The sequence below is a fragment of the Zootoca vivipara genome, chromosome 7 (assembly GCF_965207765.1).
Source record: "Zootoca vivipara chromosome 7, rZooViv2.hap1.1, whole genome shotgun sequence".
NCBI classification, from domain to species: Eukaryota; Metazoa; Chordata; class Lepidosauria; order Squamata; family Lacertidae; genus Zootoca; species Zootoca vivipara.
The window spans coordinates 5,913,733-5,937,415 of record NC_142590.1 but is presented as its reverse complement, the minus strand read 5'-3'; the positions used below and the strand labels follow the sequence as shown (position 1 = coordinate 5,937,415).

The 23,683-nt window shown below is 44.1% G+C and overlaps 1 protein-coding gene across 2 annotated transcripts; it reads left to right on the top strand.

Annotated features, from left to right (window-relative positions):
- The first annotated feature begins 35 nt into the window (after positions 1-35).
- On the top strand, positions 36-23,414 carry LOC148684966 (uncharacterized). 2 transcript variants are annotated; one of them, XM_088673684.1, is made up of 4 exons: positions 36-258; positions 20,173-20,370; positions 21,246-21,331; positions 23,281-23,414. In XM_088673684.1, exons 1-4 carry the CDS (start codon positions 147-149, stop codon positions 23,353-23,355), a joined length of 471 nt encoding a protein of 156 aa, XP_088529810.1. In that variant the 5' UTR covers positions 36-146; the 3' UTR covers positions 23,356-23,414. The 2 variants fall into 2 exon arrangements, 1 of the variants encoding a protein (XP_088529810.1); XR_015950938.1 differs by lacking the exons at positions 20,173-20,370; positions 21,246-21,331; positions 23,281-23,414 and adding exons at positions 5,635-5,766; positions 6,720-7,213 and having other exon boundaries at positions 124-258.
- The last annotated feature ends 269 nt before the right edge of the window (positions 23,415-23,683 follow it).

Genomic DNA, 23,683 nt, shown 5'->3' with positions numbered 1-23,683 from the left:
CGCGCAGGCGCGATCTGTCCAGCCCATGTTAGGCCCCTTTAAGAGGCTCTGAGCGCGAGCGGCCCGGCGGCGTTAGTGAAAAGCGGGCTCCGATTGGTCGCTTCCGCGAGAGAGCTCCCCCCCACCGCAAGGAGTTAACTGTCACAATGGCCGCCGCCAACGGCCCGCGCGAGAGAGAAGCAGCGGAGGCCGGGCGCTCCCTTCGGATGGCCGCGCCGCTTCTCCCGGAGAGCTGCGGAAGAGGAGGACTGGAGAGAAGTAGGGTAGATGGAGGGCGGGGGACGGAGGGGAGTGGGGGGTGCCCCCAATGTGTCCGGGATTGTAAACTCCCTGTGTATAAAAATCGCTTATTATTTTAATTTTTGGGTTCCAGACCTTGTCGAGGTCTTTCTCGGCTAAGTTACGAGCTGCCCTTAGCCTTGTTTCTTATATCTTTCTTTGAAACTGAGCTTCACTTTTCTTCCTGCAGATGTTGAGCTTGCATTTAGAACAGGCATCCCCAAACTGCGGCCCTCCAGATGTTTTGGCCTACAACTCCCATGATCCCTAGCTAACAGGACCAGTGGTCGGGGAAGATGGGAATTGTAGTTCAAAACATCTGGAGGGCCAAAGTTTGGGGATGCCTGCTTTAGAAGGAAGCTAGGGAGAGAAACAACAGAGGAGGAGGAGGAGGCAGAGTTCTGTCTTGTGGGAAGGATGCTGATGGTCTGGTAAAGGCATTTTATCCGTATGGATGGACCTGTCTGCCCTTTATTAGGCGTGGGAGTGCTGATGGGGTACCACTTCTCCACGAATTGCCGACCAGTCACAGCAGCTATGGGGATGTTGACCAGACCCACATAGTTGTTCTTGTCCTTTTTCTTTTCAACATCTTTATAGATGTGGATGGTGATGCTGTGGGCAGGTGGAAGGCCAGAGTATTCAGAGTGCTATCCCCAGAAGATGTTGTCGTTTTTCATTTTGCTGGTTGTGTGGGCAAATGCGTCAACGCACGACAGTCCCGGGTGTCATCACTGAGGGGGTGACATTCGGCGTGCCACCTGCCTGCAACTCCCAAGCCTCCCCTGAGCTGTCAAAACGAAGGGGGAAGGCTGCCAACAGTGTGACACAGCTTTGCCGGTGGCCTTCCTCTTTCATTTCGACAGCTGGGGGAGGCTTGGGAGTCGCGGACGGGTGGCGCACCCAGGGGTGATATTCTTTGGAAGGTTGGCCCAGCCTTCCAGAAGGCAGCACCTGGTTTGCAGCACCCAGAGTGCTGCTCCACTTCTCCCAACTTTCCCGGAGGGCTATGGAGGAGGATGACTGGAGACTGGTAGGTTAGATGGGAGTGGGGCGCACAAGGAGGTGTTGGTGGCAGGGAGGGGACGGAAGGCGGAGATATGGGATGGGTGGGGGTGCCCCGAATGTGTCCGGGTTTTTGAAACCTGGAGTATGGCAAGCCTAAAATGCGCTTAATTCGCATTACCCTCAAGATAATGAGTTGTTTAAATTGTGCCTCATGATTCACCACTCCCCTTGTGAAGTGCTAATAAAACTAGCGGGCTCAGCTTACATTGTACTTTGTGTATGTGTGTGTGTGTGTGTACACACTTGTGTACAGTCCATAGTGTTTTCCTAGAACCTTTAATAAAGTTTAAAAATAATGAGGCTAAAATGCAGAACTATATACTTTACTTGTTTTTAAGATTTAGAAATTCCAATAGTGTGTGATGAGACTGAAACAGTTTCCTTGTTTTAATGAAATGTCTTAGTAGATTCTACTTATTAAAAATGACAGGCATTTTGGACAGACTTGTTAGCAGTAATTAAATCCATGACATGCTGTTAGGAAAATATACTGCCCCACCAGTGTTTTGGCTTTTAAAAAAATACAGGATATTGCCACAATCAGTTTTTAAAAAATATTACAGTATATTGAGGTGAGGGATAATTGTACCAATTCAAATCATTTGAGTTTAGTCTGCCTTTTAGCCCATGAAGGCTCAGAGTACCTTACACAGATTAGAATGCTAAAATGTTATCTCATGTTGCCCCTCTTTAATTTTAAAATACCTAAGGTTTCCCTTTTTTGAGTCCTTGTATTACCATATGTTTTGTATGCCTTGTAACATTTAAACACTTAATAAAAGCAATGCAATATTATAACTGGATGGAAATTTTCTCAACACCTGGTAAAAAAAGACTTTGGAAACTACAAAGATTGACCAAGTAAAAATTGGCACATTCTGAGTCAAAAACATGTACTGTACATAGCCATCTCAAATGTAGATGTATTTTCACCGAGGTGGGAAAATTGTAGTTAAGCATCTCACTTTGGGCACATTTACGCCAAATTTCAGCCTGGCATGTCTCCTGCTGAAATCAGTGTTTCATTTTGCTTGGAAGTAAATCCTGCTGATTTTATTCCCAACATATGGACACAATGTTTTCCCAGATTAGTATTTTAGCTCAGCTCTTTCAATTGCTCATCCAATAGTTGCCAGATTATATCAGTAATCAGTGAGGTATTCAACAGTGTTTTTTTTTCATATTGGGTTCTTTTTGTCTCCCCCTTAACACACTGCCTTGAAAATTTGTGCCTGTATCTTTAAGTAAACAATGCATTCTGTTTCCACACCAATGGGTTCAGTTTCACTTTTATAACTAGCACCACACAGATGGAGAGTTAAAAGTAACATAAGATGAAGGTATTTGACAAACCAGAGCATCCTTATCCATTTGTAAACTTTCTTAATCACCAGTAATTAAGCTAAGCTTTTTGCTTTGTTTTTCAGCCTGTTAATTAATGCCTCTTACTATGTCAGCAGCCCAGTTGCCTTCTGGGTAATAATTAATTGGCAGATAGATCACCCAAGTTGTAATTGCTTCCAATCTCAAAAACAGTTAAAATAAGGAAGGTTTTTGTTGATCTGATGCCCTGAAGGCTAACATTGAGAACTATTGTGTGGTGTCTGGGTACAATGGGAGTTCCTCGCTCGATAAGACCCTCCTCCGCATCTGAAAACTTATTCTCTCAGGTGTGATAAATGGTTTCCATCAGGTCATGTAAGGTTATCCCTTATCTCCCTATCTTCAAAGAGGGAGTGGGACACCAAGATCTTCATTTATTTCTGCTGGGAGAGCGCTGACAGCTGAAAACTAGTCAGCAATCTCTGCTCCCCGAAAGTCAACTCCATACTCCTAATATACGTGTAATACTTGCACACTTTTTGTTTGAGACCTCCACTGCAAAATCTGAAGAATACAAATTTCAGAGAAAAGTTGTGTTTAGTTTCTCATATGGTTTGGGAATGCAAATTAGGTTTGAATTAAAAGGTGGACTGAGTCAGATTTCTCCCCCATCCTTAGCTGATTCATGCATGTGTATTCATCAGTTGCAGCTATCAGCTCAGTAATGAGTTCACTGCCATCAAGTGTATGTCTAACCAACATATTTTCACATGACACCCATGAGGGCTGTTTGTGCCCAGAATATAAAACAAATTGGCCTTGTGTTACTTTTGTGAATAATGCCCCACAGAAAAATAGTTGTCAAACGAACTTGCATGTTGAAAACTACCATTATTATGTTGATCCTGTAATGAAAGTTGCAAAGAGAGGCATCTCTGAAGACATATGCTGTATACATAATGAACTAACTGAAATATGTATAATAGGATTTATGAACTATCTGTAAAGGCAAGATTCCAAAGACAACTGCTCTTGCCAGTTCTACATAGCAATGGATTGCCATTTAAAGTAAACAAAGTAAAGATTGTGTCTCCTACAAGAATTCTAGAGATTTATCTTCCAAGCTCTTCAATATAAATGCATCTGTCCTTTTGCTTAAATCCTTACCATCTGTTCTCATATACTCTTCCAGTCTCAAGCAGTGATTAACCAGCTACTGTGGAAAAACACCTGTTCCTTTAATTCATGGTCATGGTTAGTTATTAATTTAAAGTAAGCTATGACTTGCTTAGAATTTTGAAAATCAGTATGAAAACCCAATTAATATAATTCATCAGACAACAGAACTGCAGGTTATACAGGTTGCAGATCTGTGGTTGATTAATTAATTAAAGACAGGCAGTCTCTGGCAAGAACTTTCACCCTTAGCTCTTCAATGTGTGTGGCATAGTATTATCATTTGGGTCCATTGGTCCATGATATCAACTCTATTCCACTTTTTTAAAGGTCTTCCTTTCAGCTCTTCCACTGTGTTTTTGTTTACTTTCCTCCCCTCCTTCCTGAAATCATTCAATTGATTCAGCTGCAATGAAACGAAGTACTTGTAACATGATTTGGATTCAGGACGTAGCATTTTAATTGTCGCAGCTGTCTCCTACAATCAATTGTATGGACCCCAAATAGGAAAATAATTAGCTATTATAAGAATCCAGTTCACTTAGCTTCCATTCCCTAAAGTTAGACAGACAACATACTACGCACACAAGCTGATGAAAGGTTGTGAGCTAATGCTCTGATCGGGTGCCAACTTGAATAAAATATGGGGGGGCAGGCAGTGGTTTTTTCAGGGGGCACTCTAGTGTGTGCATTACCCACACCTCTTTTTTGTTGTCAAAAGTGTGGCACTTTCTGTAACAACTTAATAAAGAGTACCGGCATCTATTTTTCCTATTAAAAAAAGGTACTGGGGGCAATTAAGCCCCTCCCTTCATAATTGATCACAAGATGTGGCACATGCAAACCGCTGGAATGGTATTGTCCATCAGCTTTGTGGAGGGGCGAAGGGACCTAATAATAATAATAATTTATTATTTCTACCCCTCCCATCTTGCTGGGCTTCCCCAGCCACTCTAGGCGGCTTCCAACAGAACATTAAAAACACAATAAAACTTCAAACATTAAAAACTTCCCTAAACAGGACTGCCTTCAGATGTCTTCTAAAAGTTGGGTAGTTGTTTATTTCCTTGACGTCTGACAGGAGGGCGTTCCACAGGGCGGGTGCCACTACTGAGAAGGCCCTCTGCCTGGTTCCCTGTAACCTCACTTCTCACAGTGAGGGAACTGCTAGAAGGCCCTTGGAGCTGGACGTCAGTGTCCAGGCTGAACAATGGGGGTGGAGACGCTCCTTCAGGTATACTGGGCTGAAGCCGTTTGGGACCTTGGCCTCTAGGAATGGCTCCTATGGCTCTGATAGTCTCCCATCTCCATGTCACTGTCACTCTGGTTTCTTCCTCCTCTAGTCCCCCAAAATTGTTATGCCCACTTTCTGGCTATGTGCAACCCTTGTGCTGCTCAGAGTGACCTGTCTATCAGAGGCCACCCAGGACAAGAGCCCTTAAAAACAGAATGTTGCCAACAACCCTTTACCTTTAATCCCTTGTCATGAAACCAACGCCAGAGACTACCAGGGTCAGAAGTGACCTTAAGAGGAAGTTTTGCTGTTATATCTTCTAGCATAGGGTAAAGGGACCCCTGACCATTAGGTCCAGTCGCGGACGACTGAGGTTGCAGCGCTCATCTTGCATTATTGGCCGAGGGAGCCAGCGTACAGCTTCCGGGTCATGTGGCTAGCATGACAAAGCCGCTTCTGGCGAACCAGAGCAGTGCACGGAAACGCCGTTTATCTTCCCGTCGAAGCGGTACCTATTTATCTACTTGCACTTTGACGTGTTTTCGAACTGCTAGGTTGGCAGAAGCTGGGACCGAGCAATGGGAGGGAGCTCATCCCATCTTGGGGATTCGAACCGCCAACCTTCTGATCGGCAAGTCCTAGGCTCAGCGGCCACCCGCATAGGGTTACACTGACTAACATTCCAGGTTAGTTGTTTACTACCGGTACTCATTAATACTACTCCACTTAAATAAACTGCTTAATTAGGCTTCTCAGGATGGACTGATTTCTGAATGTGCTTAAGGGCCGTTTGTCCTCTCCCATTGGTTCGACTGCACTCCTGGTTTAAAGTGCCCTGGAGGTCAAAAAGGGGTGACGGGTGGAAGCTGCCAGGCAGGGGACATGGAGTTTGGCTGACCGTCCCTGTACTCCCAAGTAGAACACTGTAAAGCAGTGGGAATCCTGCACACCATGCCCTAGGTGACAGATAGCAGATAGGAGCAAGAAGAGAGAGTAGGACATGTCATCCACTGCTAGTGAGCTACTCTGCTGGGTTGTCATTGGAGTGGAGGAACACCATCCATAACAGCATTGAAATCAAAGACTGCCCAAAGACTTCAATCGTTCAGCTGTGATGTTATACCAGCTCTTATGAACCAAAGGCTGGAGAGCGATAGCAAGGTGAACATTATAAGAGCTTTTAAAAGTAGCAAATGTGATATATTCAAGGGCATGAGCATGGTTGCACAAGGAAAAAGAAAAAATCCACAGGGAAAAAAGCATTTTGCTGCATTATAGAGAAAAACTTTTCTTACTTTCTGCATCCATTCCCCTATTTGGAATGCCATAATCCAAAACAGTCATTAACTACATTTAAGGCTTAATCATAAGCATGACTGGGGCTGTTGTTGTTGTTATGCCGGCTTTTTAAAAATTCCATGCTATGATTCTTGCATTTACTGCCCCAGTTTTGCTCTGTAGCATCAAAGATTTAAGAGCTTCAAGGAAAGGCAGATTCTGCAATAAAAACACTTTATATGTACCATTAGCATTCATGCAGTCATGCTTCCACAGAGTCTTCTTAAATGGCTTAGATGCAAACAAAAGGCTTCTCTGTTTTCTTTTATAGCCCTAACATCTTCTGATCCTTCATTTTTAGTGCAATTGGATTCAAGCAGACATTATCCTTCAAGATATCTTCATTCTGAATGAAGCTTGCTCTTCCAGCAACTCCCCTCTCCACCCAACCCTATTAGGCAATTGGCTACATTTTAAAGCAATGCTGGCCAACGAGGCGGCGAAGGCCTATGACAAGGAAGCAGGTTGGACAGATGCTCTAGAGCCTTTGATGAGCTGGCATCCATTAAATGATTCACTGTGGCAAGCAACGCAGTTGTTACAGTATCTGTCAACAGCAGCAGACTGCAACCTGAACCCAGGAAAACATGTGCTCAAGTGGGCCAATGACCCATAACAATGCCAACAAAGAACACAGTGAAACAGTCCCAGTAGGGATATTAGAAAAACCTCCGTCTCTTCCCTTTATCTTCTTCTTGGTAGAGGGAAAACAAATGAAAATCTCATCATCCAAAGAGGCAGGAGCAAGAAATTGTTGGGTCATGGAGAAGGAATTTGCATAAAACCTGTTGACTCTTTCAGAGCTGATGAGGCAAGGTGAGGTGGCTGCCTCAGGCATGTGGTTTTTTTTTGGGGGGGGGAGCATTAAGGACAGCAGATTGAGAGGCAGCCTGATCTGGCCCTTACTCAGTTCAGCATAAGCCTCATGGAAATGGACAGGCACTGCACAAGGCTGCGTATCCACTGTGCAGTTCCATTCCAGGAGTAAAAGGAGATTTGTTTAGGCTGTCACATACAGCTGCTGGTGATGAACTGCGTATGAAGCAATAGGGCTTGCTGCCTTTTAAAGAGCAGAGACCCATCTGAGCACTGTGGGACTGCCACGCTGAGATTGGAGCTCCATCTGCCCGCCCCTGCAGATAGAACTTCAAATCATCTGACGTCATATGACCCACCTGATTGAGCCTGCACATCTGACAACAAAGGCCCTCATGACAGGTCCACTTCCTCACCCTAGACCAGGGATAGGCAACCTAAGGCCCACGGGCCGGATGCGGCCCAATCACCTTCTCAATCCAGCCCTCGTGTTTTTACATGAGTAGAATGTGTGCTTTTATTTAAAATGCATCTCTGGGTTATTTGTGGGGCACAGGAATTCATTCACCCCCCCAAAAAAATAGAGCCCACCACATGGTCTGAGGGACGGTGGACCGGCCCATGGCTGAAAAGGGTTGCTGACCCCTGCCCTAGACCTAGGCAACGTGAACCATCCTGGGATATAGTTTAATGAATGGTGGTATAGAAATGCCTTAAAATAAATGCATTCCTGTGGGGCACTATTGGGCTTCACCACTGAGAATTGGGCTTTAGGAGAGAAGATCAGCAATGGTGGGGAATCTGTTTGGCATTAATGGCCTTATCATTTAATAACTCCTGTAAGCTTTAAAAGAATCTAGCATTTTCTGACCAGAAAGCAGTTTAAAAACTGATAGTGTAACACATGGAGGTATTGCCCGAATATGGATTTTGAATTTTTTCTTATTGGCCAATAAAACTGCCTTTAATGTTTGGTCCATATATAGAACAACATTTTAAAAATCTAACAGCATTTGATATACAGTATGCAGTGGGAAAGTCACCCTAAATTTTGAATATTTATGGATATTTGGTTTGTTTCTAATAAAATAGATACTTCTTGGGGGGTTTTCTCAGTAGACTCTGAGGAAAGTTGAAAAACATTCACAGTGAATTTCACATTTGATTAATTGATTGCAGTGTTCAAGTCTAAATTACATTGATAAGAGGGAGTTACAAGATGTCTAAGCTATATTCTTACCCTTCAAAAGTAGCAGTAATAGAAATTGGTTCTTACTGACAAAACAATTAGCTTAGAACATGATGAAGTTAAAATTCCATTAGTTAATTTATTGTGGTTTCAAGAACAAGCACAAACAGAGTGTTCTTTGGGGATAACAATCAGTAGAACACTTGATGTTTGGCACAGACTAAAAACCAGATGATCCCAGGTGTGCCACCACTTCCTTGCAGTTCCTTTTTGCAATAAGCCATTTCTCTTACCTGATCTTTTAGGATAGGTTACCTTACGGCAGGCGTGGGAGAGGAAGTCCCATTACGTGTACACAGAAGTTAAGAGCCTTAATAAGGTGCAATCCCTTAGCAAAAGTTGGTCCAATACACTATTAAATGTACTCATTAAAACAAAAAAATTACTGCAATTAGTTCAAATCTACAAGTTCACATACATATCCCCCCCTTTTCTGCTGTGACTGTTTTGTTCCCATTTAATCCACATATATTTCCCCCCCAATTTGCAAATAATCCTCTGTTCTGCACTTTACGGAAGCAGCAGTTATCTCATAAAGCTCCTCTCAACAAAGAATAAAGGAGTGAGGATGTAGGGTTTGCAAGTTCTTAAAGAACTGCCTCATTGATTGAATGAAAATCCCACCTAGTATAGCATTCTGTTGGCAACACCAGCCAGAGAGATGCCTTCAGGAAGCTCATAAAAAGGCAATAATGTCTCTTGCCTATTGTCTCTCTCCAGCATCTGGTTATAGAGATATACTGCCTCTGTATAAAGAGGTTCCATTTTGCTGGTATGGCTAATGATAATTGATCAGAATGTTTATCAGTTCATGAATAGTTTTAGTCTGTTAATTTATCCAATATTTTAAAACAGCCATCTGAGCCAAGAACTGGAGGGCCGAATCTTCCAGCAACAAATTAGATTTGGGGCCAAAAGTATCACTGTGGAAGTGTGACTGCTTCAGTGACAAAGTGCTGTTGCAACCACAGAGTGCAAATCTAATTTAAAGTTGTTGTTTAAAAGGAAAACAACTTGATTTGCAAGTTCATGGGTTTGCAAGTTCTGCCCATTCTTGAATATAGATTCCTACATCAACCTGAGAATTTGGGCAGCTGTACTTAAAGACTGGCAAGCCACATGCTAAAAGTAATACTAGAAACTAAGAGTTACATGCTGACATAGGGCCGTATTCAATGTCGACATCTGTTTCCCCTCCTGCCACAAGGGACAACCACAATAATCTCATTTAAGGACTAAGTAGAAAACTATGTGGCAGCTTCTTAGTCTGAGGGTCTGAAGTCAACAACAGAAGCCCTGTCCTCCTTTGCATCTGGTCCCTTGACCTCTCACAAAAGCTAGGCTTCTGTCTCAACACATCTGGGAGATTAATAAACTGAAGAGTAGGCATGCAGGAGAAATCCATTCAGCTCGCATTTGAAGCCTTATCTATCAAATCTGCACTTCCCCAAACAATACATCGACTGGTTGGCTAAAGCAGGTGAGGGTAGCCCATGGGTGAGTTAGGGAATTCCCCTGCATGTACAGACAGGCTCCGGCAAATTGAATTCACATTAAACTCCTGGTGAATTTTCACTGCAGAAATGCAGAGAACTGAATGGAGGATTGGAAAATTACAAGAGGAGTGAACCACAAGGGACAGGTCCTTCCATCCTTACTGAAGATAAATTTATAGCTGAGCTCCTATTTGGTCAGCACCTTTTGGCACGGTAATGCAGGAATGATCCACCTATTCCTAGTTGTGTCTTGTGCTAAAGTGCGAGGAATATGTCCGCTAAAGATATGTGAAATTAATAGAGCTGTGTGTGTCCCAAGAGGCGGTGTGTAAATCCTGATGTTGAGTTAATTACGGTACTTGTCCCAGACTAGCTGGGGCCACAAATGCACCAAACTAAGGCCTGAATGTGTTTGCCAAATAATAAACTTAATCTTCTAGAGGTTCCTGTGGATACAGACACAATCCGTCAACACTGCAGCATCTTATAAACACAAGAAAGCTCTTATTACATGCTATCATGTTGCTGCTTGTCTGATGCTGACATGGAAGGATTAGAGGACACATCAGAACTGTCATTGTCTCTCAAACAAAACAGAAGAGGGACAGGAAATTCTTGATTCCACCCATGCACACCTAAGTCTAGTGCCATCTAGGAACTTTGTCTCTGTCATGACACAAGCCACACACTTTCTGCCTGGAGAGCTCCTGCTCACTTTCTAAATGGCATTTTGGTTGGTCTTAATAAAGATTTTGCCTGGCTATGGTATGGATGGTACGTTTTTTTCTTATGGCCCAACAAATGTTTGTGAGTCTTAGAGAATATTGTATATTAACGTCTTCGAACATGAAAATCAGGGGTGTCTTCCTTCCCGGTCTGATGGACAGCAGTCCTTTCAGTTTCCTGGTACAAGTCCAACAGCTGCAACATGCCGTTGCACTCACTTTCCTCACTTTGCCCAGGCTACACTTTTCAGAGAATGTGCTAGAATGTGGCTCCATGCATACGTAGGCGTAATATATTTTGTAGTTGCTCAGAGACACCTGACATCTTTGCATTCCCCCAACATGACATGACTCAAAAAATGATAATAATGTAGTTGTTCACATATGGTGTAAATTGAATGTTGTTGTGAAAAACAGCTCAATTGTCACGAAGGGTCTATGCATGCAAGTAAAATATTGTATCAAACATCTGTGCACGGGCATCCTTTTTGTGTCCAGCATTTCTTAAAATTACAATTGTATGATGGCCCCAAGCTATTTGTGTGTCTTAATGACTTTATGAACCACATTCATATCATTTTGTGCCATATATGAGCTCTGCCATGCTGTTAAAAACACTGCAATGTCACGTCATAATATCTTTAAATGGCCCTTATGTATTGATCCACATATAGTAAATTTAGTGCTTTCACTTATGACAAAGTACCTGATTGTGAGAAATTCTACGCCAATGCACTAAAACCAGACAGTGACAAAACTGACATGGGAGTTCCTTCATCAGAGCAGCAAAACCCAGCCCAACAGACCCTGCAGCGTTGGTACTTGATTTTGCCATGGTTTAGGTCTTCCTGGAGGCCAGTTCTCAGGCTTGTAAGTGTTTTGCTTTCATCTCAGACACATGAAGGTCAGCAGGGCTCACGCTCAAGGATTCATAGCTAATCTACAAAGTGCAAGGGTCTGTTAGCAGGCTGAGAGAGAGAGAGCTGCTAAACGAAACATTGCACCTAAAAGTTGGTTAACAACTGTTTGCATAAAGTCAAACACTTAGTGCATCACTGCAGTTTGCTGCGCTGTCAAACAACAGTTTTTGGCTCGCATTTAGAACTGTGAACTCCCAAGCAGCAGAGCCTGGGCTATTTTTAGCAGAGCACTTAGTTTAATGAAGTTGAACTTGCCTCAAGAGGTTTCCATGAAAAGTCAAAATGCTCTCAGAAGTGTGGAATCCGGAGCTTTTGATTCAGTGCGTTTGCTCAGAGCAAACTTTGTTTTCCTTTGTAAGCTTCATAAGCTTTGACAATATTCAAAATCATCTGCCTCGACCACAATTAGACCTATGTAAAATTATATTTTTAAAGTAAATTGTTTAATTACAGTCCAGGCAGCTGATCTACTTGTAATATGTATATGCTCATTATCTTTCCTTATGGAACATGGAACATGTATATTGTATGGGTAGGTCGGGAGGAAAATAGTGGGGTAGAGGAAACGGTTAAGAACCCTCTCACCCCACTCCAGTTTTCTGGTTTAGTCTGCAGCCTCCATGGCTGTATTTTGGTGGGGGGAAACATGCAGGGGACAAACTATGCTTCACATGCTGTTTTGGTCCTAGAACATAAGAATCACAGAATCGTAGAGTTGGAAGGGACCCAAGGGTCATCTAGTCCAGCCCCCTGAAATGCAGGAAGAAGAGCCCTGCGGAATCAGTTCTTCTCACTGTAGCCAACAGCACTCTGCCCACTTGTGATGCCCATAAACTAGTGGAAGGGGGAATGCTGCCTTCACTGGTAGCCACTGGTAGCATTCTGAGCCCTGGCTTTGCCTAATCCTCTTTTAAAGGCACCCAAGTTGGAAATGGGAATTACAGTACAACCAAACAGCCCACAAATTACAGAACACATATGCTAACACCAAGGTGACCTATGGGTTCATGATGGTTTTTGAGGAGAAGCCTTGGCAAAATAACCAAATCTATGGTTTGTTTCTGTCGGATCCGCCACTATAAGCTGCAATGTGATGGTGGCTTTGGGGGACACCGTGTGAAAAACTGCAAATTCAGGAATATCCATTTTAATTCTAAAGGACCCAGATTTTACGCAGACCCTGAAGAAATGCAAAGAGCCTCTCTTCCCCACTCCGTTTTCTTCCTTTCTGCTGGGCGTGGGGGAGAGAGAAATAGTCGGAGCCTGTGGCGTCTGCACGGCCGTCCAGAATCAAAAAAGGTGAGCAAGACCTTGAGAACAACAACCTGCCACCCAACCACAACTTTCAGCATTCAGGAACCATGGCAGGAATAGCGTGCAAGTGGGCTGCAAATTCACTGGATGGAAAACAAGTTTTTCCTATGACGAAATTGCACTTGAATGCTGGGGAAATTAATAAAAAACACAGACCACTCACATTAGGAAGGAAATGGATTTGTACAACAAATGAGTAACAACTGACAGGGCAACAACAGCAAAAAAAATCAATATGTTTGAAATCAATACATCTGAAATCAATACAGTACACCATCTCAAAAATCAGCCGGTACCTTCCCTGTTCCTACACTGCCTAGGTCACTTCTTGATTTTCCTGGCACTCAAACTGCCTTTTTGCCTAACTGGCTTCTGCTGGGTTTCCCCACCTTCAGACCCCCCCTATCTTGCGTGGTGCCCACAGCCCCGTCCCAGAGGGCGCCCCCCTCCCCTCTGCACCGAGGAGGCGGCGGAGGCAAGTGAGCCGGCACAGGCAGGCAGCGACACAGGCAAGTGAGCCAGCACAGGCAGGCAGCCACACAGGCAAGTGAGCCGGCACAGGCAGGCAGCCACACAGGCAAGTGAGCTGGCACAGGCAGGCAGGCAGGCAGGCAGTGACACAGGCAAGTAAGTCGGCACAAATAGGCAGCCACAGTGCCCTCACACGGGAGGAAGTCTCTTGGCACTTCCTCAGGCTTACTTCTGAGCAGGAGGCCGAGTTCTTGGCTGTGTCTCCTGGCAGGGTGCTTCTCCCTTTATTCACCTCGGGGGGGGGGGGCTGTTGTGACACCCATCAACCACCTACAATGTGCTATTCTCCCTGCCCTGAGAATGTACTCAGAGCAAGGCGATGCAGACTGCTGAAACACATTCTTGTTTGGTAGTCACTAAAATGAAGTTTAGTCTGTAGTAGCAAGCGAACAAGACCCCGAAGGAAAGCAGGCAGAGCACATGCATTTTCCCGGCTTCTGCCGAAAATAGGGATGGGGCATGTCAGAGGGTTTTACGGACTGCTTACGAAGGCTCCCTTCATAAGTTGCTTTTTTTTATTTATTTACACGAACTTGATTTGAAATACAAATGTGTGGTCCGGGTTCAACGGAATGTGAGAACAGTGAACAACCGGCATTGGTAGGGAACCACGAAGGGTCTCAACTACCGGTACTGTAATGAGCAAAACGGCTTGGGGAAAAGCGGGTTTTCGATAGTGGTGCGGAAGAGCTGTAACAAGAAAAGAAAAAATAGTGTTCAATAGAGCAGTAAGAAATGCTCTGGCTCCATCTGGTGGGAGGAGCGAGGAAATGTTATGCTAGCATCTGCATGCAGCAAAACAGTGCAGTTGGATTAAGGGGCTCACAGCATGAGCGCTCCCGCCCCAAATTTTCTTTTGAGAAGTTGCAGATCATGTAGTGGAACATCTCTCAACTCTAGAAAGCTCAAGGAACTCTAAGAAGCTCAAAGCTACAAAGGTTTAAAACCTACCAAAGTACAGCCTGTGAAATCAAAACTGTCGATCAGTAGTTTTGAGCATCTTATACTTTTGAAAGTAGGGTTTGGTTCTGCCAACTTGGGTGAGATGGTTTGCCTGTGCTGAGCTGTAAATATCCAAACAACCACAGGCTTATAGAAGAGAACTCAAAACCCCACTGTGCTGTTTCCAGTCCCTTTTCACTCCATATAAAGGGAATAGTAACCGTTGATAGAGCTAAGTACTTCAAAAGCGCAATATGCTACTTCCAGATCTTTAACCCTGGCAGAAACAACCTGCTCCTCTCAGGCTGTTGGGCTCCACTGCCCTATCTGCAACAAAAATAATTTTAGTGTTCCATATTGCACACTAGAGCATGATCAGAGCAATATTGACCCCAATCGGTTTTCTAGCACATCAACAAAGTTTGCCACTAAGAGTAAGCCTGCAGGCTGGCCCATTTATCTAATTTGTTTTTAAACAGAGCAGATGGAGTTTCTTTGCTTAGTGCTGCCTCTCCTGCCTTGGAGCTGTGTACCCAAGTCCAGATCTGGGGCCATGCCAACGGAAGCAAACATCTTGCTTTGAATACCTTTCTTGTTCAAAGCTGCAGATGTTCTCCCTTGGGCCAATGGGCCTCACAAGCCATGGATATTCTAGAGGTGTTCTCTTTCTGCTGTCCGCAGAGCTATGTTTGCAGATGCAAACTGGAGCTGAAGAGGCAGTGTTTGGCTTTTGCTTGGCTCATGGCATCCTCTGGTTATTTTCCCTATTTGAAAAAAACAACATGTTCCGCAAACATTTCCACCCATGACAGAACAAGGGTTTAGAACAGGAGTCAGTTTTCCATAACAAATGCAGGAAGCCTTTTTCATCCACAGGTGAGGATGAGTGGACATCCTCTATCTGGTTTCTTTAAAAAAAAAGGAGAGAAAAAAAGCAAGACTGTGGCATGTTTTAGCTTCCACTAGTGTAGGAAACTGCTTAAAATATGGGGTTTCCAGGACAAACTTATAATACTGGCTGGATATACCAGAAGACACGGCAAAAAAAGGAGCATCTGGTAAGGGCATGAGCTATGCTTGCGTTCAATACTTCTTCGTAACTAAGCGCATGGTAGGCTGGTTGGTCAGGAAAACAGCCAATTTAAACAAGTCTCCTATTTTGAAATTAACATTTTAAAAAGCAACCCTAACCAGCTATGAACTCTCAGAAGCTTTTGATACATTAAGCCATGGTATGCTAGTGGAGTGGCTGTCCGAGGTGCAGGTGGGTGGCCCTGCTTTGCAGTGGATCCAGGCCTGCTTGGATGGTCACTCCCAGAGGGTGATGCTTGGAGAGTCCTCTTCGATCCCATGGGGCATTCAGTCTCACAGGGTTTGATTTTAGCCTCCATGCCAATTAACACCTACATGAAACTGCTAAATGGGGTCATCCAGAGGTTTGGAGTATGCTGTCAGCAATATGCTGATGGCGCTCAGCTCTTTCACATCTGCAGGTGAGGCAGTGGAAGTGCTGGACCAATGTTTTGCCTTGGTAAAGGACTGGATGAGAGCCAACAAACTGAAGCTAAGTGCAGGACAGACTACTAGACCAGATGGATGGGAAATTACCTCTGAAGGAGCAGGCACGTAGCTTGGGGGGACTTCTGGATCCTTTGCTGTCACTTGAGCTTCAGGTGGCTTCAGTGGTGCAGAGTGCCTTCCAGTCAGCCTTCTCTGGTGGCCGCTCCGCGCCCCTATTTGGACAGGGATAACCTAAGTTTTTTGTCTATGCTCTGGTAACCTGTAGGACAGATTCAGTGGTCAGGTCTCTCACTGGGACAAAATGGTCCAAGCACCAATCCTGGCCCAACTGCAAGTTATTTTCTGGGCCCAATTCGAAGTGCTGGTTTAGACTTAAAAAGGCTCAGGACCACAGTAGCTCCATATAAACCAACCCGGACCCTGCGATCATCATCTGAGGCCCTTCTTTGTGTGCCTCCTCCATGACAGGAGATGGGAGCAGGCCTTTTCCGCAGTGGCCCCGTTTCTGGAATGCTCTCCCCGGGGAGGCTCACCTGGCACTAGCATTATATATCTTTAGATACCAGACAAAAGCTTTCCTTTATAACCAGGCCGTTGGCCTTTAACTATCTGTGGCCTTCTAGAAGTGGGTGGGATGTTTTTTTTTAATGTAGTTCTCTTTCCTCTTGGTTTTTATGTATCTGTATGGGGTTTATTGTCTATTTGTTTGGTTGTAAGCTGCTTTGGGTTGTCCTAGGCATGATAAAGAAACCGACAAATTTAATAAAGAAATGAAATAGATAATATATAGCCGACACAAGATATTGGTTTGCAACTAAACTGAAGTCTTTCTAAGGCTAAGATAATGCAAATTAAACATGCAATGCATGGTTCTCTCTCCACATAAGCAAGGATAGGATACTCTGTCGCTTATCCTACAAATAAGTGTCCAGAACTTTCCATTTATTAAGGGCCGGCAATTTCTCAATAAGAGGAAAAGTAAATAACAAGGCTGTGTTAGATTAGCAGAATTATAAATATTCATGACTGAAGAGTAGAGGCTATGGGAGGGAATAAATAGGAGCCAAATACCAGCCATATAGGAACCTAGGGAACTGCCTTGTATTGAGTCAAACAAGCAGTCCATTTACCTCAGTACTGTTTGCACTAACTGGCAGTGGCTCTCCAGGGTTTCAGGCAGGGGGCCTTCTAAGCTGCACCTTGCGATCTTGGGGATTCAGCTCAAGACCTCCTGCAAGCAAAGCAGATGCTATGACTCTTCCCCGATACAATCTTGTAGTGAAATAAAAGGATGGTTTTTAGTGACTGTAATTACTTGCTAGACGCTGGCTCCAAGTGGTAGCTCTAAATAATAAATATCAGAGTTAATAAAAAGGTAAAGGTAAAGGACCCCTGACAGTTTAGTCCAGTTGTGAACGACTCTGGGGTTGCGGCGCTCATCTCACTTTACTGGCTGAGGGAGCCAGTGTTTGTCCACAGACAGTTTTTCCGGGTCATGTGGCCAGCATGACTAAGCCACTTATGGCACAACAGAACACCGAAACCAGAGCAGCGCACGGAGACGCCATTTACTTTCCTGCTGGAGCGGTACCTATTTATCTACTTGCACCTTGACGTGCTTTCGAACTGCTAGGTTGACAGGAGCTGGGACTGAGCAACGGGAGCTCACCCCATCGCGGGGATTCGAACCGCTGACCTTCCGATCAGCAAGCCCTAGGCTCTGTGGTTTAGACCACAGCGCCACCTGTGTCCCATCAGAGTTCATACAGCACCTAAAATTTGCTAGGCACTATACGGAGAATTAAAAACAAGACAGTCCCTGCCCTCAGATTCACAGTCTAGTGGACAAAAGCAAAAAGATGGGCAGGAATGTTATTCCATTGACATTGCTTTCCTCTTTTTGATGCTGCTCACAGAGAGACGGAACTGACTCCCCAGAAGGGAACTAACTGGCCATGTACATTGCTGAGAGGGGAGAAAGGAACAAGTTATCAGACTCCAAACCTGTGAGTCAGACTTTGGGAGACTCGTCCTGGAACAGCCCACCCACTACCCAAAGCTGTTTGCCATCCTCCAAGGAAGCAACAATCACCATTTAAACCATTCAGTGATGCCGCACTGCATGGCTTCAAGCCACAATGCCCCTCCTTGAAATGCTTGTTTAAGCATTGCCAACCACCAGTCTTGCTTGAGGAACAGGACAGCTCAGGTGAGTTGTGGGGCTTAATAGGAGGAGATGCAAGGAATGGGCTGCAGATGGTGGCAGTTGCCAGAGTGAGCCCTGTGCAGATGTCTGTTGGCATGGCTCCAGTATTCAAATCACACACATGTTATATTTAACGCAGCTACCCAGCCTTCCTGTCTCCTGTCTTTCCATCTGACTGAACTGGGAGATGGACATGATGAGGCTTTGGGAGCTGCTGGTCATCTTGCTGTCTCTGGCAGGTACAATTGTTTTGTGGGAACAAGTTCTGGGACTGGAATGGGAGGACAGAGTCTGAAGCTGCATCTTAAGTGCGATACATGATTGATTAGGCTTAGGGTAGTAGACATCCCTGCCTCCCCCTCCCCCCCTTTTAAAATGTACATACTTTGGCCAATAGATTTAGATGTTTGCTTAGAAAAGTCCAGGCTCGAGGTTTTGCAGGTTCTCATTACTCCTTTGGTATTCTAAAAAGGGCTGAAAGTGCATTTGTTACATTTATCAGATACCCGAAGTTTGCACAGATAATACAATAGAGATGTCTACCTGCAAGATCAGAATATTACCAGCACCAAGCATTAACATTTCCCCCAGGAATTGAATTTGTGGGGGTGGGATGTTTGAATTTTCAGGGGGCCACAGGCTCAGACCCTTTGTCTTTGGCAAATTTGGTGTCAGAGTGGATAGCATCACAGTAGAAGAATTCAAATTGTTTCAGAATCCTGACCACTTCATTCAATTTAACCTAAATTCTAACTAAAATTAGCTACAATTCCTTGTTCTCTGCTGTTATTTTGCACAACTCTTAAGTGATTGAATGCAATGTGTTCATTTGCAACCACCTCATTCATTCAGTGGTTTCAGTCCTTCAGCTGATGTGTTATATAATCACAAAGAACACAACTTTTTTCGAAGTAAATAATTCTGTTCAGGGACAAGAGAACACACTGTTGTACTTGAAAGTAGATAGCAATTTCTACGTCATTAATTCCAGGAAAACAAGAGTGGGTGGAAATAATATCCTCCCTCCTTAGTCAGAAAATGGCAGCATCTGATCCCTGGTTGTGTGTGTTCAGAGACCTCAAGAATATGTGTCTCTAGAGATTTCCCTGTCTCACTCCTTGCTTTATAAAATTCCCCATGAGCATTTCGGAGGGTGGCAACAGTTAATGTCCTGACATCCATCTCTTTTTGGTGACAAGTAAACTCTTCTTCTTCTCCCAGATGTTGGATGGAATATGATGAGCCAGTTGCTGTCTTTAGTTGGCTCACACGCTGGCGACACTTTTGAGTTCCCTTTGGAGAATGGTGCTGTTTTTTATACTATTATGTTCAATTATTGATGGTTGATATGTTTTACATTTTGTGTATGTTTTAACTGTTGCGCTGTGAAAGGCAATTAAGAAGCTGAGAACAAATCATTGCCCTTGGCACCATCAAAAGTAGCAGGGATGACAAGAGCTTCCCAGGATACTGTAACTAGCTTAGAACATAAGCTCCAAGGGTCTCATCCTGTGCTTGTCCTGGGCCTAGAACACATGTGTCAAAGCTTTCTAGGCATGAGTCTGGGCGCTTTTTTGTTCGTCCCTCCTCTTTCCCCAGGAAAATCCACTCTTTAGCACTGAATCGGAGCAAAAGTTAATCTGCTGAAAACCCAACAGACATTTCCTCCAATTCAGTGGTCAAGATTGGGTTTCCCCAGGGAAGCTACGAACATGAGTTTGACCAAACTGCAGGAGGCAGTGCAAGACAGGAGTGCTTGGCGTGCTATGGTCCATGGGGTCACGAAGAGTCGGACACGACTAAACGACTAAACAACAACAAGGGAAAGTGGCAGGACTTTCAGAAGTCTGGATGAGCCCTAACAATGGGCAGCCAGATACTTTTGGGAAGCTTCCAAAAACACTCTGAGCACTCAGGATAGTATCGTGTGTGTATGGGGGGGGGGCATGCATAAAGCATGTTTCTTTTTGTCAACACATAAAACCATGCAGCAAGTTACCTTGGTTCCATTTGCTCAATGTCTTTCTGGGCTAGGTGCTGGAAGAGGAGCCCGTCTTGGAATGAGAAGCATCCCTGGCAGTGAGGCGGGATCCGAAAGCAGAGCCGGCTTTGCCGATAGCATTGGAGGCGCAGCGAGTGGGATGGGCTCTGTCATTGGTGGTTTTTTTGGAGGCAGTTCTGGGAATTCTGCACAGCCTGAGGGGGGTTCTGGGAACACCAACTCCCAGCCAGGTACCATATTTTTCCATGACCCCTATTTTTTAAAACCCAAAATCAAGAAATTAAGTTGGTTAGCTTTTTGGGGGGGGGGGGGGAGATCACTTCCGCCAATTGCTCACCTGCCTGCCCGCCACTGCCGATCGCTTGGCAGCCACTGCCGATTGCACACCTTGCCGCAGCTGCCAATTGTCTGCCTGCTTGCCGCCAACAGCCCACCCGCCCACTTGCCGTAGCCACTAATCCCCTGCCCGCCTCGCCATAGCCGCCAATCACCTGCTTAATTGCTGCAGCCACAGCCAATCACTAGCAGATCTTGCTGCAGCCACCAATCACCCGCCCAATCGCCGCTGCCATTCTCCTGCTTGCTGCTGCCATTAATCGCACGTTCCCCCCCCCCTGCATTCACTATCTGTGTATAAGACAACACCCAATTTATTTTTTTTAGCAAAAAGCATCGTCTTGAACATGGAAAAATACAGTATTTGGGACAGCTTTCTTTATTCAAATAACCCCATATTAAATAATCTCATGGGTGTGTGAACAACATACACCTAGCTTTATACAAACATACTCTTGCATGCAGGAGTGGGAAATTATGTCTGGGTAGGGGAAGAAACCACCTTGCGTAGAATAATAATAATAATAATAATAATAATAATAATAATAATAATAATAATTTATTATTTATACCCCACCCATCTGGCTGGGTTCCCCCAGCCACTCTGGGCGGCTTCCAACAAAACATTAAAATACAGAAATCCATCAAACATTAAAAGCTTCCCTAAACAGGGCTGCCTTAACAGGGCATCTCCAGTTCAAGGAGAGCTGGTGAAAGGCATCCCACTTGGCAACTAATCTTCGTTTTCTTACTGATGCTCTCCATACAGATGCCATGTACCTTATTGTGAAAGTGGACTTGGTTTCATCTGGCCCAGTAAACATTTCTGCTCTGAATCAGCCACTTCTGAAGGAGGTGAGGCGTGAGAGTAACCGCTGGTAGTAACTGATCACAAATTTTGGTTTATGAAAGCATCCTTCTCCCATGCCAATAATTGGCTAGGTGTGTAATAATGAAGAATATATAGCCCCTAAGGAGGTTTCTGCCACCCCAATTTATATTCTGGAAAAAACAAGAATGCCATGGCTGTGCCCCCTGGCATGGCATTAAGACCCATTAAATATGGCGTCCCCACCCCAGTGGAGTAAGATGGCTCATCTATTTAATATGCATATAAGTGAGTAAAGTAAAAACCAAGTTTTGGATCACCTCAAAGGAAAGCCCTACACTCCCTGAACAGTGCCCTCTTTAAAGTGCTCAAGCATCATATCCAGTCCCATTTTAGGGTAGATAACCTAGACCCTTATTCATTTCTATAAAAGCTGGTCTGAGCCCAGCCCAGGAAAATACACAAAACACTCTATTGTGCCAAAATGAAGCTGTGACAGAAAAGTTTGTTTTTGGGGCAGGTTGGGTCCCCAAGTGTTTTCTTTTTCTTTTCCCCTGCCAGCAAACAGTTAACGATTTGGAGAGACAGTTTTTAGGTTGGGATAGAGGTTGAAAGATAGGAAGTGAGAGGAGAGAGAGTTGGTTCTGGGTAGAAACTATCACAAAATAATATTGGGGAACACTGAGTATTAAGAGTGCTAACATAAATCATATACCCCAGTTTCCCAGTGGCCCTTCAAAGTACGCTTCAGAGTTTATAGAAAAACAAAATATGCAAACAGAAGTTGACTTGGCTAAAATACACCGCCAAGAGTTTAAAGACCAACCTAGCATGAAACCCCTGACTAGCAGTATACCGTTTAAAGTATACAGAAGAAAAACAAAAGGTTGGCTTTCTCTAACAGAAAAACAAACTCAGAAGAGACTTTAAACTAAAGATAAACGCTCTCTCCCAGCAACTTAACATACCCACATTCCAACCCTTCAAACCTCTCACACAACTACCACACAAAATGCTTTCCAACAGAGCCTTATATACAAGGAGGAGAGCCCACACCTGTGAGCAATTAAACAGAAATTACCAGCACCTGTTTTTCTTAAGCAGACAGTATTGACATTAGACTGGCTCAAAAGCAACTTTGATTATTCAAGAAACCCAACAGAAACATCCCCTCTGAGGAATATATCACAAGCTAGAGAAAGGAGACTCTGATACAGTCTACTTAGGTCTCATTCCAGTCAGGAGGGGAGGGATTCTTCTACAAAAAGAGAAGATTCCCAAACCAGTTAAGAGGGGTGTGGAGACCCCTTGGGTCTGTTACTTGGAGTACCTCAGGAGTAGGGTTGTCTAGCAGGTGTGTAACTGACAGAAAAGTATTAAGCGGCAACAGCTGTGCAAGAACTGAAGTGAAATAACAATTTGTGTCATAAACTTCCTTTATTTAATAAAATCATTCTTGCTTATTTGATCAAATCCTGCCTGAGACTCCAAATTATTACGTTTTCCCTCACACAAGTCCCCCACAAGATAATCTGGGGTAGTTTGTAGGAATTTGTGGACTTGGTGTTCTGCGAGGGGGGTTTAATATATTTAAGCAAGGGCAGGCCCAACGGCGCCAGGGGGAAAAGTGCCGTTGCGCCAGAAGGATATTGGGATGGCTGATAGAGGACACCTGATGGAGAGGTGGAATATGAATTGTGGTGGCCCAAATCTCCATTTCCTTATTAATTTCTGGCAATTGTTGGCATACCTTGGCAATTGTTGGCATACCTTGTCTCTCAAAACTATGTTTACTGGAATTTGAGGCGGCGGGGGGAATCTTCTATTACACATAAAAGGATGGACTAATTAGCGAGGATATTTCCTCTGTGATAGCTTTGTATACTGGGAAAGCAAAAACAACTATGTGAAGCTCTCACAGAAAAGTTCACTTTAGGTTAAACTCCATTCTTGGACTACTTTTTTAATGTGCCAGGTGCAACAGATGTTGGCAAGTTTTCTCAAAGGCACCTTCCACTTGACATGGGTCACCTATAAAGAGAACAAGTAGACCTAGGAAAGGCCTTTGCTCAGATGACACCTGGACCCAGAGGAGAGAAGCTGCATTGTCATTTTGAGACCATGGACTGACGCATTTCCAGATCACTGGGACAGAATTACTTACTTACTTGCTTTTAACCTGACTATCCTACTTTCTCGCACTGGTCAAACTTGTTATTATTATCATATCCTCTCGCGATCTTTAACTTTTATATTCTGTTTTATTTTCCTTATATGCAACAAAATGATTTTGTAAGCCGACTTTGTATATTTTGGATTAAGAGAAAGCCTTTGCAAATTTATGGTAATTCAAAATAAGGGAAGGGGAAGAAATTAGG

Coding starts and splice junctions, on each gene's coding strand:
- LOC148684966 (XM_088673684.1), top strand. CDS start 147: ATGGCCGCCGCCAACGGCCCGCGCGAGAGAGAAGCAGCGGAGGCCGGG. Junction 20,371..21,245: donor GAACACCAACTCCCAGCCAG/GTACCATATTTT, acceptor CTCTCCATACAG/ATGCCATGTACCTTATTGTG. Junction 21,332..23,280: donor ATCAGCCACTTCTGAAGGAG/GTGAGGCGTGAG, acceptor TTAATGTGCCAG/GTGCAACAGATGTTGGCAAG.